Source organism: Penicillium argentinense (assembly GCF_028826775.1).
Source record: "Penicillium argentinense strain IBT 30761 chromosome Unknown utg000009l_segment0_segment0, whole genome shotgun sequence".
Taxonomy (NCBI): domain Eukaryota; kingdom Fungi; phylum Ascomycota; class Eurotiomycetes; order Eurotiales; family Aspergillaceae; genus Penicillium; species Penicillium argentinense.
This window is the reverse complement of record NW_026622668.1, coordinates 4,656,820-4,671,802: the sequence shown is the minus strand read 5'-3', so window position 1 is coordinate 4,671,802 and position 14,983 is coordinate 4,656,820. Positions and strand designations below refer to the sequence as shown.

Here is a 14,983-nt window from a genome sequence, read left to right as displayed (position 1 = left end):
GCTCATGACAGTCGTGAAGAGAAAAGAAAAGACTCGTCCCGAGCCGATCACCCGGAAACCACTACAACGCCCTTAGGCACCTAGGTCGACACCACCAAGATTAAGTACCCCTGACCATCACTTGATCCCATCACTTGATCCCATCACAATTAACCGAAGTTCGTGATGAGCCGCGACAGCACAGGCTTCGGCCGCCGTGAGCCCCGCGTGCTGGCCGCGGGATCCTGCAGTAAGGGCTCCGAGGCGCTTCGCTCTCGTCCCTCACGGGCGCGGACACCACCCACCGAATTCGGCGCGAACGGCATGGCAGACTGTCGGCGCGAGTGCGCATGCCAGTTCGAAGATGTGGAGTGATCGGCGGGCTGATAGGGGATCGACGAGCGGCCGTCAGTATAATGAACGTTGCTAAGACGGGAAGGCTGGGCCCTGGCCGGAGGACCGTAGCCACTGGCAGGAATAAGCCCATTCCCGGTAGGACCGTACCCATATCCACTCGCGGACGAGTAGGAAAGATCGGCGCCGGGCACCGAGATTGGTCGACTGGGTTGTGGTTGGTACTTGGAGGGATCGTATGTGGGCAAGCGTTGGTCCATGGAGGCGCGTGGCAGGTATTGGGATTGGCGATAGTCCGGGGCAAAAGATGAGAGGGGCCGGGGATGGGCCGAGCGAGGCATGTGAGATTCGATGCTGCGTCTGTAGGCCGGGGGCACATCGGGTGTTTCTGGGGCGCGGCCTTGGTTCTTTCGTTTGGCTCGCTCCTTTTTGGAGAAGAGATACAGCAGGCCCATCACTAGAGGGGAATGGCTGTGTTAGCGTGCATTATCACCTCTGCTCTTCCTGCTCGGATAGCACGAAAATGAGGCACGAGAGGGGCACCTACTGGGCAAGGGCGGGCGATGATCCAATGGCGGTCCCGGATCGAGCGGTTGTTGGTGTGATATGTCGGGCTAAGACACGACTTCCCAGTTTGGTAGAAGTCAAGAGCAAGACTAGCAATGGCAATTGCAATTGCAATTGGCAAAAGCAGATGCCAAGGGATTGGAATGCAAATGCAAATGCAGCACAATTCAATCCCCAGCCCTACCTTCCTTAGCAGGATCAAGACTTCCTTGCACAATCCCCAAGAGTGAGATGAAACCAGCAGCCTCGCCCCCGCGGGCTTGATATATGCTTAGACGAGCGAAGCTTTGCCGGGCACAGGTACCCCGTTTCAAGTGAGACTGGCGTCGTGCTTGCGGGGACAGAATTAAAGATAGTAATTGACGGACTATAGATAGATCCAAAGGCCCATAATTAGCCAGCATTTGCCCGAATGAGCCGGATTAGTGCAAGCCCATCACACTAGCATTGCGCCAGTTCCACCACGCATCCACCACTGCATCCTCCTGCATCTCGACAAATCATCGCGATCCAACACTCGCAGCCCGGTCTGACTGGTCGACTGTAAGCGCCTCGATTCTAGACGGCAATGCATCCAACATGACTGCCAGTGCCCGCACCCATACCCCCTGACAGAATGAGAAAGATGCCAACTCCTGCACTTTTGCACTAAGCAGTACTACCTAACGTCTCTGTATAAGATCGGCCGACGCAAGTGGGGCCATCAAGCTGCGCGGTGTGTTCCTCGATGATTCGAGCGAAAATGAAGGTATACAGCAAAGGATTCAAGCCTCGATTGTTGTCTGTCGTTCCACCGACTCTTCCAGCCCAGCAGCAGAGCCCAATCACTCTCAGAGAGTCTGGCCTACTCCGCATACGCGCGGTAAACCGCCAACCCCTTCTCCGTCTGAAAATCCAGCGCAACGCCCTGCCCAACAAAAAACACAAACCCCTCCTTCAATTGCACCGTCTGGTCACCAGGGACCTGCATAACCCCACAACCCTTCGTAACGACCATTAAGCTCGGCCCCAGAATCGCCTTATGCGTTTCCTTCTCGCCCGCGCCGAGAGAAGTGCACAGCACCGCAAACTCGCTAATCGGAGGCGCGTAGACATCCGTCTTCCCATTCATGCCCTTCTCGCTCTTTTTCCGCGGCAGCAGAGCCCCCTGTGCATCGTGCGGGACGAATGAGAGTGCGCGTCCGAATAGCTCGACGCTGTCGCGGTCGGCGGCGGGACAGAAGCCCGTGTTTATCACGTTGTCGGAGCGCGCCATGCATTCCACGATGTCGCCTTCCAGGTACGCGTGGATGCTGTCTGCGGGGACGAAGACTGAGTCACCAGGTCCCAGGGTTAGATAGTTCATCAGTAGGGCGGCGACGAGGTTGCCGTTGTCGCCCGGGGAGTATTGTTTGTTGAGTCGGTCCAGCAGGCCCGGGATGTAGGGGTCTGGTCCGAACTGGGCTTCGGGTATTGCTTGGAGTTCTTTGATGGCTGATGCCACGGTGGATGGGGAGGCTTTGAGGAGGGCCATGCAGACTTGTCGGAGAGTTTCATCGGTGAATGGGCCTGAGGGCACGAATTCCTCTAAAGGGTTCAGCTTGAACAATGCTTGGATATCCTTGAGTGGCTTCCAGCCTGCGAAGAGCTCGAGCTTGGAAAGGGCGATGGCGATCTCGGGCTTGTGGTTTGTGTCGCCGAATTTCTTGGGGTCTTCCGCGTGTAGCTTTGCAGCAAGTTTTAGGTCTGGGTGGATTTGGAGCGGTAGGGCTTTGCTGAAAGAGAGGATCTATTTGGTGAGTGAGGGCGATGCTTGGTAGATTGTAGGTGGCTTACCTTGGGTACGAATGGGATTTCCAGTCCCCATCGGTCTAGCACGGATTTGCCCACGAGCTGGGGATTCTTCTTCAAGTAGTCGCCGAGTTGCTCGCCGGTGGACAGGAGGTAGTTGGGGTTGGAGGGGTATGTTCCCATCCACATCTGGTTGAGGTTAGAATAACCGTTGCGGTTCGGCGGACGGCGGTGAAGTATACCTCCGAGTATGTTTGCGAGTCGTCGATGGTCCCGGCTCCGGGCGTCTTGGACCAGAGCTGGGCTACGACGGATTCTTTTCCTTTCTTGCCCCAGGAGTCATTCTGCCGAAATTTCACATTAGATTGCAGTCGTGTGTGCATTGACTCCACTTACCTTGACACCACATCGGAGTTGGATCACAGCAGCTACCATGATAATCTAGAGCAGCACCGGTGTTGATTTTCAAATTTAGACAAAATGAGGCAGATCTTTGGAAGGCTTGCAAGGATAAATTTCCAGCGCATGTAGATTCTTTCACAGTTCAATGGTAGGAGTGATTCTGCCGTCATCGTGACCAAGTCAAATAAACCTCACGACTTTCCCTCAATCTATAGAGCGATTTCTTGGAAACAGGTTGACTTTTCTGACCTTCATGGAGACCGGATCCGCCAATTGGAACTATAGCCTCTTCCATTCCTGATAGGCTGAAACATGGATCAGATTGACGTAAGGTTTGATGGGTGCAACTACCTACATAGTAATATCGATAGTCCACCCAAGCTACAGCGACAGTTGTTCCTCTACACTAGTGTAGTGTACCATTGGACATGCTACGAAGTGGTCGTCATCAGATGTTCATTCTTAAATACCAGTCGGAAACCAGCAATATTTATTGTGAAGAAACCACCAAACGCCTGTTAATGCCAGCAATTTATACTCCGCGCCATGATAAAACACAAAAAAGACACCAAAGAATAAGCCAGAAATTGGTTATTTGATCATCTGTTGAAATGTACTGATCACTCATAAAGTTCTTCCGGGTCAGGAACCATCGTCATCGTCATCGGCTTCAACGACGAAGATCGTTTCCGATCCGCCGAGACAAACGGCGACGGCCGTCGTCTGGGTGGCAATCCGATGCTCAATCGCGGACCGGGACTATCATTCCCATCGGCCACGCTGGATTGCAGATTGTGACGATCATCTTCCACATGATAGCCTCGTTCCGAGGCTCTGCTGATAGGTGACTCTCGACCACGATCTCTTTCAAAGGGATCAGAAAACGAGTCGCGTCGAGAGCGAGGCTCGCGGAATGATTGCGCCGACTGGCTTCGTGGCGATGGAATGTCCTCGAGGTAGCTTCCGTTGGTGGGAATATATCGGAATCGAGTAGTCGTCTGGTTGGAAGTCTCGTTCACTTCAGCCGGGTAATCCTGGTGAATCGGCTTGTATGCGAATTCGGCTCTCCTCTTTTCACTCCGTAGATTTTCTCGCTCAGTTGGAGTCTCCCCTCTCAGATTCTTCGGGCGAGATGCTAAGCGTACCGAGAGTCGGCCGGGTCGCAGCGCGCCCAGAGAAAGCGAGTTGCGCCGGGAGCCAGACGATCTTTCAGAAGACACGCTCTTCTTATCTTCTTCCAGCTCCTCCTCCCTGAGTGGGTTCGTTGACTGGCCAGACGGGGAAATATCTGGAATGAAACCAGGCCCGTATGGCTGTCGTTCCTTGGCCGGTCGATGAGGATTGTCATATTGATTCCACGAGCCCTCAGTAGGAACAGATATAGCCACGTCGCCCCATCGAGCATGGAGGGGCTTGGAGGGCTCCGACTTGCGGAAAAGAGCAAGAGGCTTGGTCACGCTGGCCATGTTTGTTTCCAGTATCAACGACCCGACGATACACTGTGTTCCCGTAGGACGACAGATACCATCCGTGCTGGGCGCTATGAGACAAGAAAAACAAAGAGGGACTGAATCAGGTTTCCTTGAGATATAAAACCCCGCACCGACACGCTGCAGAGCTGACGAAACCGGGAGACAGCCACCGACGTACAAAGGTTCAACAAGGATCCTTCTGACCCGATCCTGACCTTACGCTCTCGGCTTCACCGACGACTGCATGTAAGTACAGATCGAACCAAATACCGCGAGGGCACGCTGGGATTGGACACGGCCGGATCTTTGGGAACCAGGGTGTAGAGAGCCGGTGGAGGGGTGGCGAACCAATTGCTGCTGCACCAAGGTAAGACTTCACGGGGCCAGCTGTAGAGATCGAAGCAAACAGGCCGACGAAACAATTAACAAGAAACACCGCAATAAAAAAACAAAGTCAAAAAGCAGCATCTGACCCGGTCTGAAACGATGCGCGAGCTGTCTCTTGGAAAGGTCTGAGCTTTGCGGGAGGCGCCCTGATATAAAGCTTGTCCGCGATGCGACCGGTGCTTTATCCAGTCCGTCGTGCATGTCTCGAAGCCCGGTCCAGCTGCACGTCGAGCTTGCATCGCAGCTGGACGTGGCCGAGGCCAATGGGGGAGATGCATTGCCGCCGAGACGAATGCAGCGTTGCGGAGGGATCGGCGGTTGACAGGGGAGGCGTTCCGTAATTAGCTCACTCTACCTCTGTTATGTGCCCTAATGCACCGTTGTGTACTAGGCTGGTTGCACACGCCCCCAAAATAGAACGTCAATTAGCCTGCATTTGCGCCTCCCCGCTTTGCAGTGCAACCCTCTCTTATGCGGGCTAATTAAGGGTATTTTTAGTAAATCACATTAATCCTGTCCGCTGTGCAGCTGTTGGCCGGCCTCGCGCGGGAGAACTCTGGATGTTTACTTTCCTGTAAGGTTAAGGTTACTAAGAGTATACAACTGGTGAAGGGAAACAAACACAACCGTAATCCTGTGAATAGCGTAGATTAGAATGTTCCTCACTATCTTCTTACCCAATTACAATAGTCCTCTTCTCAACAGCACAGTGGATGCGGGGCAGGTCCCACGATGTGGGAGGTGGAGAGATGCGGCAATCAAGTCTCAAACGTCAGAAATAAGAACTGCTCATAAGCAATTCCAATCCAGCCTGAGTCATCCCGCAGCATTCAGGTTTATTCTTGTCCATCGAACAGCCAAGCCAGATATGTCGGCGGTGGTCATTGTAGGCGGTGGTCCCGTGGGCTCGTCTCGTCCATTCTCCTCTCCCTTCAAGGTATCCCTCATATACTATTCGAGCGGCACGCCGGAACCTCAATCCACCCAAAAGCTTGCGGGCTGAATCAGCGGACGATGGAGGTCTTCCGCGCCATCGGTGTGGAGAAGGAAGTTCTGCGACAGAGTGCACCCCAGGGCACCGTTAGCCACACTGCATGGTACACGAGTGTAGGCGCGAATGGACGGTAGATCTATAGCCGGAATGCGTGGGGAGGCGGTATCGAGCTCGGTATGAAGAGGCGAGCCCCTGTTCGTATAGGATTTTTCCGCAGATTCGGTTGGAGCCGATATTGTTGGGGCGCGCGCGAGAGCTCAATCCTGACGGATTGAGACATTCCACCGAGGTGCTTGCTGTCACTGAGGAGGCGGAGAAGGTGCTTGTCACTGTAAGAAACGCGGATGGGACGCGGGAGGATTGGGAGGCTAAATATGTTCTCGGCGCCGATGGCGGCCGGTTCATGGCAGATCAGCTGGGGATTGCTTGGGAAGGCGAGAAGGACATTTTCGACATGGTGTCTGCCCATTTTCACGCTCCGCTTTCTTCGGTTCATCCGAATTCCAACGCTTTCATCAGCTGGTTCATCAACCCCTCTCTGGGAGGCAGTATCAAATCCGGTTACCTCTACCCTCTCGGGCCCTTCCCATCGAACCCCGAGACGGAAGAATGGTATTTCGGCTGCGCGATGCTTCCAAATGACCCCCAGCGATTCGATACCGACGCGATGATAAATAGAATTCGGAAAACACTCGACATGCCCGACAATCAAGCTTGACCTTCGCAGCGTCAGTCACCGGTATGTGGGCAGTATTGTCACAGAGCACTTCCGGAGTGGGGGCGGCAAGGTATTCTTGCTAGGTGATGCCGCACACCAAATCCCCCCATGGGGAGCACTGGGCATGAATACTGGACTGCAAGATGCCTTCAACCTGATCTGGAAGCTTGCGTTCATTTTGCGAGGAAATGTGAAAGACCCGAAGCGTCTGCTCGACACCGACGAGGAAGAGCGTCGGCCGATCGCGAAAAGTGTCGCCTATTCCAGTGTTTTTAATTTGCGAAGCCATGGCGAAGCCATGGCGATGCCATGGATAAAGCAATCGGTGCCTCGCCTGCCCAGACCAGCGAGGTGAATCAAGCTGCTATGGACGCATATTTTGACAAGAGCCACCCCGACTACGCGAAGAAGCAGATAGACGTCGGAAAAGCGCAGACTGTTCTCGATGGCGAGTTCTGCGCCCTTGGGACTGAAATCGGCTGGTTTTATCCCTCAGTTGATGCCAACAATGAAGGGGAGACTACTAGACATGACGGCCAGATTCGAGAGGTTGGGTCGTTTGACAACATCTTCTATCATCCCTCGACCATTCCTGGTCACCATCTTCCTCATTTCTGGCTACAGCGGGACGGAAACACTGTATCCAGTCGGGATTTGCTGGATCCTCGGAAGTTGTTACTTTTGGGTAGTTCCGCTGATGTCGAGGCTCGTCTTGGACAGGGCCACCCGTTGATAAAGGTGGAACTCATTGATTGTCCCGAGGGGTGGCAAGATACAGATGCATTGTGGGGGAAGCTGTGCCCCATAGGCACAGATGGTGTTGTGATCGTCAGACCCCATGGCATTGTAGTTTGGCGGAGTCAATTGAATGATGCCGCCCAGGCAGATTTCTTGGGTCAATTCGTGTAGTTACATTGATATACATGTATGTAGAAGCGAAACGGAGAGAGTACGCCCGTTTAGAGTGGGATATTACTTCTTATGACTAAGATTACGAGGCTACAGATAGCAGCATATTGCATTCGATTAAAGCCCTATGCTGGACTTTCTTCTCGAGCCTCAATATGTATTGTCGGCGATTTGTTGTGGCACTCGACTAGTACACAGCTGAAGGACTGTTAGATGCATACTGAAGAGTGAGATACTAAGAAACTCGAAATCGACAAGGCAAGAGACTCACTTCGGCATTCTACCTTACTCCCTAGACTACCAAATCCCATCCCAAATCCAGTCGCAGTCGCGGAATGCACGTGATCCCACCAAATTCCGAACATCGAAATTCAAGTAGGCTAAAACGGTGATCTGCCGGGCAACCTGCCAACCGCTCAATTTCCGAGAACCCCATCAACAGAAGTACACGGACCAGCCCAAATTTTTCGGTTATGTCATATCACTGTTCCATGCTTTCATCATATTCGGTGCATGACGTTATGGGATATTCTTTATCACAACATTCAGGTAGTGTTTCCGGGCCGATCTACGGTATTGCCCAGTCTCGATGTCCCGATTAATTAGTGCAGAGCATCTATCGCAGCCTTGGCGATCGCTGTCCTTGCGTCAGTGATTTTGGCACGATGTAAACTCAATCCTGTGTACGATTTTTCCGGATTTATGTATTGCTTAATTCCCGAAAGTCTGAATTACAGACTCCAGCTTGAAGGTATTGCATCCTCCTGCGCCATCATGAATACATTAGAGGTTGAGGTAGAAGGGGGAAAAAACGAGTGTATTTCCATAGCAAAAAGAATGTATTGAAAATAATAACAGAAACAATGAGCCCACGTGTATTGGCGGCTGTCATTGAACATTCAAACATCCAAACCATCTAAACCCGTAGCCCGTATTCCATACAATCAAAGTATATCTAAAAGAAAGGATCCGACAGGGATAATACCACCTAAATCGTAGATTGTGAGGTAGCCATCTCAACCCATCAGACCATCAAATCTGTACAAATTCACCGTCTATGGATCTCTTATCCGCGCGTTCGGCTGTAGTTCCCGCGTCGATCCCGCAATCCTCGCCCGGTGCCTGTGTAGCTAGAGAGCTGTGCAGTTATTTAAACGCGGGCAGTGGGGAGGGAGAGAAGCCTGTAGGGGCAGGGCCCGAGGGAGTAGGGAAGCTGGACGGGAAGCCGGAGGGGACACCGAACTGGCGCTTCTCGAAGGGAAGGCTAGTAGGGATGGGAAGGTCCGAGGGGATTCCAGAGGAGATTCCGGAGGGGATACCGAACTGACGCTTCTCAAAAGGAAGGCTGGTGGGAATCGGCAGGTCGGAAGGGATGATGCCCGAGGGAATTCCAGTAGGGAAGCCGAACTGGCGGGCCTCCAGGCTGCTGGGAGGAGGGGCAGGGCCAGAAGGAGTTGGGAAGCCAGAAAAAGCCGGGAAGCCAGAAGGACGAGGGCCCGAGGGAGTAGGGAAGCCCGAGGGCACACCGAACTGGCGCTTCTCGAAAGGCAGACTGGTAGGGATCGGCAGGTCGGAGGGAATGATGCCCGAGGGGATTCCGGTAGGGAAGCCAAATTGGCGGGCCTCCAGGCTGCTGGGAGGCGGCGGGGGAGGGCCAGAGGGAGTTGGAAAGCCCGAGGGAGGAGGTCCCGAGGGAGTAGGGAAGCCAGAGGGAGTAGGGGAGCCCCAAGGAGCAGGCAGGCCGGAGCCCTGGGGAGGAGGAGGACCCTGAGGCAGGGCGAGGGCGCAGCCCATCAAGCCCATAGCGGCGACAACGGTGTACTTCATTGCGGTTGTATATTAAGGTTTTTGTCGTTGAGTAAGAAAGGTCGGTAGGAAAAAAGCGAGAGTTCGGTGATCACACTGGATATCGAAGTATAGGTTGAAAGTATGATGAACCAGAAAGAAAAGCCCGGACAAGCAGAGCAGCGGGTCAAGGATATCTTTATAGGGCTTGGACGGAGTAAACAAGCTCGAGCCGCGGGTCCTCAAACATGATGGAGACTCCGTGATCGGGCAATGATCTCAACAATTCGCCCCTGTGAAGGCTGGACTGCCATATCGCACGGGAAACATAGAAAGCGAGATGTCGATCGTTCACCTGAGGGGTCCATAAGGGGTAGGTCCCCAGCACGCTAGGGTAATATTCCCAGATTAGAGCTAGAGCGCCTAATGGACCGGAGGGTGCCTGAGCGTGGTAACTGCAGGGACAGATGAGGGTCCTATCAGGGACAAGGGACCAAGAGAGACCCGGCAATCATGCACTACCAATGGGTCTGGGGCTGAGGTATTTTTCTTGGTGTCTTATAGCGTGATAGCTGCTGGCCAGGTAACCATTGGAACAGCACAACAAGCCGCAAGTGGCGCGCGCGGTGGGAACGAAGCAATCATCGACGTTCGCTTAGAGTGCATGAACGGGCAGCCCATTCGGCGCTGGGGCAGAGGGCGACGATCATACTCCGTGTAGATTCAAATGCCGGAGTGGGCTGACCGTATCACATCGCGTCGTGCCTGGGGATGTTCACGTCTCCTGCCACATGTGGATCTTCATCCATAGAAAGTATTGGCGGGTCCGGCCGAGACTGGGAAACAAGGCCGGCGAGCTTAAGTTCGGCGGTTGTGGGAGAATTTCTTTGATGTGCCCGTCAAGGGAGCCCCGTAGAAGCCATGACAGTTCCGCGTGACCTCAGATATGGGCAATGCCAAAATTTTCGATCTGACGGTTTGAGCATCAGGATGGCCCAGCCATCTGCCAGGGCCATGAGGAGTCTAATTTTTCTGACCTGGCCCGCTGGCGGCGCCTGGAACGCTTTCATCATGATTTGCGCACTCGCCACACAGGCTGATACGGTCTCTGTATCAGAGCGCCAGGAAATGTGGGCTTCTTCCCACGGGCAAAGTGGACATCGGAGTCGCGCGCGCGAGGAAAAGGATGAGCGTGCTCTCTGATTGATAACGCCCTGGCCAATGGCTCGCAGTTGATCGGCAAGTGGGTCGGCTCGGCTATAATCTCAGTTTTGCGACTCGGGGATGGCAGCAGAAAGAACTGAGAACAGCGGGTGTTGTAACGAGCCTCTCTGTAATGTTGGAGGGCAGTCGGAGTACACCGTATGTACCGCTGACCACGACGAGTAACAGCTGCGAAAGCCAACGTCGATGTAATTGCGAGGATCTGTGATTCCCAGGCGGCTGGGGATGGAACACTGGCGGCGCCAACACAGCCAGGAGGTGTTTCACAGCGTGGCGGTCGAGTTCCAGGCCCTTCTGCTCGACCTGACGTTCGCGTGCTGTTCTTTGGAGCGTCTCGAGTGTCGAGTACCTCGAGTATCACGTCTGGATGGTTCCCACTGGCGTCGTCAGCCCTGGCACCAACCCGGCAAAGTGCACGGCGAGCCCTAACGGTCTAAACTCCATCAAGCAGCGTTTAGAGTCACTGGTGGGTCCATGACTCAAGGATCGCCGTCCCCTGAGTCGCGCTGAAGAAGACCTGCACTCTGAATCCTGCCGGGGCAAAACAGCGGCTGGAAGGAACCTCTGCTGCATTTTCCGTATGGGATCTCTTCTCTCTTCTTGCGCACACGAGTTGGAAGTCTGCTATGCCTTCCGAGGAAGGGAGTTGCGGCGTGCAGCATCCAGAAACAATTAGTAAATCACCCTCCACAACCCCGTCCCCGCCGATGATTCCTGTTCGCGGTTTGCCGACCTCCACTAGGAGGCTCTCGTTGGTCATACATCCCTGGTTGCCAGGTGGACGTTGGATGGGCGAGGTGGAGGCGGGTTGGTGAGGTTGGGGACCTGACGAGGATTGTCGGGCATGGGAAGTGGTGCCCTCTGCCCGCGCCGGTCATTGTAAGTATTGTCGGCGCTTACAGCAGGAAACGGTTTAGCCCCAGGAACGGTGGGCCAAGGGCGGAATCTCGTATAATTGACTGGTAATAGTGTTGTCGATCTAAAAGCTTTGCGAGATCATATCTGAAATTAAAAAAAAAACCCCCATCTAGAACGAGAGCCTGGACTCGTAGCTGGCAGACTACCCTCTTCCCGTGTCTATATACATGTGTCACGTTCGGTCTCCGCTATCTACATGCGAGACCGCCACATGTTAGCCATAAATGACAACTTATGTGCCAAGAGCCTTTATTTGTCTCCTGAAAAACGAAAAATAAAAAAGTAAACCCCCGAAAAGAAGTTCTTGGAGGCAATCAAGAATGCCGGTCTGGATAAAAGAAAAGGTCAAAGAAAAGGTCAAAGCAATGAGTAGAGTGCGTGCGACCGCACCAATATCTGGGAAATTCTCCGTTACCGGAAAGGGGAATGCGGGATGTCGGTAGGTCGAGTTCGAGTTCGAGTTCGAGCGATGGACATCTTGCGAGAAGGCCTCGCACGGATGGTTTCCATCCGGGTGGCCCTCATCTGTCTAGGGACTGGTGTATGCATCAGACCATACTTCTGGATGGATGACACGAGAAAGATCAACATGTGCTAAACCGGGCATGTCCCAGGGAATTCGATCTCCCCTCTCTCATTGTTGCGGTTTGCGCGTGAGTGCATCAGGCGAGCTCGGATGGACGGTGGGCGTCATGCTGAGCATGTGGCGGGAAGAAGGCGACAAGGCCATGGAGATTTCTCGCGCCGACGGTGCAAAGCCTTGTTTCGGTGAAGCCCCTCGGCCTGACTCCAGGCGTTGTGGCCTGCCAGAAGAGAAGGAAGATCGCCGGGATCGGACAGAACTCAGCGCGCCCTGGCTCGAATTCTCCCCGTAGAACGAGTTGTCCCAGGAAGCACGGTACTTGGAGGGTGGCGGCCCTATTGAGAAGGATAGACCGAGCTCTTCGTCGTCCTCATCCTCGCTAGCAGACCCAGCCGCGAAGAGCCCCCCGCTAAAGGAGATTGTAGATCGACGCTGGTGGGCCTTCTGCCGGACGGGCACGGAGGTTTGATCGTTCGACATCGTGAAAGGTGGGTTTTCGAATGACGCAGTGCTGCGTGCCTTCCGCAGTTCCTGGGCTGGGTCGCTTCGAGACAGGCCCCGTGATCGTCTTCTTTCCAGCTCGTGTCCGTGAGAACCCCGTCTTCGGTTGCGAATACGGCCCCGGCCAGCGCAGCCGCTGTCCATTGAGGAGTCGGCGGAATGCCGGGTTGACTCTTGCAACCGCAGCTCAACTTGGCCGGGGCTAAAGGCCACACGAGCCCGCATCTGCTGAATAGCTTTGTCTAGTGCCAACTCAATGGCACACGCGTTCCGGATACGGCTTAACCTGGGCCACGTTGCTCGCTCCCCGCTGAGGCATGCTTGCTGCATGAATTCCGTTGTCGGGTTCTCCAAGATCCGAGGAAAGTTGGATGAGATGAGTTCAGGGTAAATGTTGATGTCTCCGCTATATTTCTGGTTCATGATTGAGGCGAACTTGGTCATGGAGTTGGGGAATACTCCCATTTCAGAGAGAACAGTCATCCGGTGCAGCATCTCGTCTTTAGCGAGGTAGGTCATAGTGTTTACCCATCGAGGAACGAAGGATGACCCCTGCTCGGCGAAATTTGATGGCCCGTTTTCTTTTGGGAGAAACGGTACCACGTGAGGATTTACCTGTGAGACGATGAAGTGGTTGACATTGAACATTTCGGACAGTCGGGTCATTGGCAAGTCGCCGTCAACTGATCCATCGATATACTGCTTATGAAGGTCGTTCCAGGGCACTGCTTCTCCTGTCAGAGGGTCCTTGGCCATCAACGTGAATGGTCGAAAGACCAGTGGCACCGAACAGGATACCGCTCTACAAACAAGTTAGTACCCACGCTCGCTGGGGGCTAACGAAACGCAACTTACACGGCAGACCAGATCAACACATTTGGCGCGGAAATATAATTGAGAAGTCGCGGAAGCTCATAAATATTGGCACTGGAAACACAGATATTCAAGATCCTCCGCGTCCGGTTATACGCCTCTTGGAAAGTGATGTCTCCCAACCAATTCCGCATTGTGTTGGCGAGGTGAGAGATGTCGAGGAAAGACCCGAATTTCAGAAACCGGGCTGTTTTCTGGAATATGTTCTCCTCCTGGCCGTGCTCATTGAACACGGCAAAATTGCCGTGTGCATAAGTGTCCAACAACCGCGGGAGTTCCTCGTCCTTGCGCGTGCAGAAGACCGCGCACACGATGCTCCCCGCTGAGGCCCCGGAGATGATTCGAGGAATGAGGCCAGCCTCATAAAGAGCCTTGAGGACACCAATGTGGTTCATACCAAAGGTGGCGCCCCCGGAAAAGAGGAGGGCACTCCGGCCAAACGCCTGTCGTGCTGCCAATAATTGGTCCAGGATGTACTTCAACTCTAGCCCATCGCAACGATTATGCACCGACAAGTCCACCAAGGTTGTGATCGTGTCAAGAGCCGTGGTAATGTAACGATCGATCAGGTCCTTTGTCCCAATATGAGAGTGCCGGTATAGAGACGCATTGCTCATCTTCCCGAGATCGCGACTCAGAGCGGTCCGAACCAGGAACAGCATGCGACTCACATCGCAACTAATGCGCGCTTCCTCCAGCTGTCGTAGCCGTTCATGCACCACTTGTGGGTGATATTCGGAGCACTCGAGGGTGTATTTCCACGCTTTGTTGTTCTCCAACATGTCCAACTCGCTGGCGCACTCACTCCATTCTTCGTACGTGACAGCCTAAGAAACGAGTCGCATTAGAAACTAGTCAAACACCCCCTCCTACGCCGATTAGCATATCTTCTCGCGACAACTCACGTTCCGAATCTTCAAGTACAACACTTGTTTGCGGTTCTCGACCTCCTCCCGCTGCTTCCGCTGCTCGGCGGAGAGCCCATCGCGATAGGAGTGCAGTGTCTCGCCTGCCCAGTTCCATGAGCCCTTCACGAGGGACGACACGGCCGGAATCGAGATCGCCTTGCGCAGAGAGCGGCGCGGCGCGTGGTCGTCCGGGTGGTGGCATTGCGAATGGACTATTGTGGAGTCGCCCGAGACCGTCATAGCAGGCCTGTGCATCGGTTTCAAGCCATCCAGCCGGGGTGTGCGGCCCACTTGGGGGAGTCCAAGATCCGATCAAGTTTTTCAGATCCTTCGCGATCGCAAGTTTGAGGAGTTGCCGGGGGTTGGCAACCGGGACAGTTGGTAAATAAGAAGGAATGAAAGAGTCGGTCAGATGTCACGAGGGGTGCGCTTGTCCGCCCGATGACCCCAACTTTTCCCCGGCCCGAACTTCACTAGTGGACGCTGCTCCAGTCAGACGCCTATACGATGGATATGGGGCAAGGCAGGCGCGATTACCTGCTTTGGCCACAAGCTGATTATCTATACTAGGTCGCATCTGGAGGAACTAACAGGGCATGCAGGCCACCCCTGCCCTCGCGATCATCTGCACCGCCAACC

General features: G+C 54.0%; 6 protein-coding genes across 6 annotated transcripts; 1 reads left to right on the top strand and 5 right to left on the bottom strand.

Annotated features, from left to right (window-relative positions):
- Positions 1-149: 149 nt before the first annotated feature.
- Positions 150-788, bottom strand: N7532_009321 (uncharacterized protein; the record flags this gene model as incomplete). The annotated part of the gene is made up of 1 exon (XM_056621812.1): positions 150-788. One exon carries the CDS (start codon positions 786-788, stop codon positions 150-152), a length of 639 nt encoding a protein of 212 aa, XP_056472618.1.
- A 956-nt stretch (positions 789-1,744) lies between these two features.
- N7532_009320 (uncharacterized protein) lies at positions 1,745-3,105 on the bottom strand (the record flags this gene model as incomplete). Its single annotated transcript, XM_056621811.1, has 4 exons — positions 1,745-2,668; positions 2,716-2,859; positions 2,913-3,014; positions 3,067-3,105. 4 exons carry the CDS (start codon positions 3,103-3,105, stop codon positions 1,745-1,747), a joined length of 1,209 nt encoding a protein of 402 aa, XP_056472617.1.
- Positions 3,106-3,692: 587 nt separating this feature from the next.
- On the bottom strand, positions 3,693-4,538 carry N7532_009319 (uncharacterized protein; the record flags this gene model as incomplete). Its single annotated transcript, XM_056621810.1, has 1 exon — positions 3,693-4,538. The coding sequence occupies one exon, from the start codon at positions 4,536-4,538 to the stop codon at positions 3,693-3,695; it is 846 nt and encodes a 281-aa protein (XP_056472616.1).
- A 1,407-nt stretch (positions 4,539-5,945) lies between these two features.
- N7532_009318 (uncharacterized protein) lies at positions 5,946-7,552 on the top strand (the record flags this gene model as incomplete). The annotated part of the gene is given in 4 exon segments (XM_056621809.1): positions 5,946-6,038; positions 6,143-6,537; positions 6,653-6,911; positions 6,929-7,552. 4 exon segments carry the CDS (start codon positions 5,946-5,948, stop codon positions 7,550-7,552), a joined length of 1,371 nt encoding a protein of 456 aa, XP_056472615.1.
- A 1,146-nt stretch (positions 7,553-8,698) lies between these two features.
- On the bottom strand, positions 8,699-9,379 carry N7532_009317 (extracellular proline-rich protein; the record flags this gene model as incomplete). Its single annotated transcript, XM_056621808.1, has 1 exon — positions 8,699-9,379. The coding sequence occupies one exon, from the start codon at positions 9,377-9,379 to the stop codon at positions 8,699-8,701; it is 681 nt and encodes a 226-aa protein (XP_056472614.1).
- Positions 9,380-12,113: 2,734 nt separating this feature from the next.
- On the bottom strand, positions 12,114-14,599 carry N7532_009316 (putative Patatin family phospholipase; the record flags this gene model as incomplete). The annotated part of the gene is made up of 3 exons (XM_056621807.1): positions 12,114-13,365; positions 13,419-14,263; positions 14,342-14,599. The coding sequence occupies 3 exons, from the start codon at positions 14,597-14,599 to the stop codon at positions 12,114-12,116; spliced, it is 2,355 nt and encodes a 784-aa protein (XP_056472613.1).
- Positions 14,600-14,983: the final 384 nt, after the last annotated feature.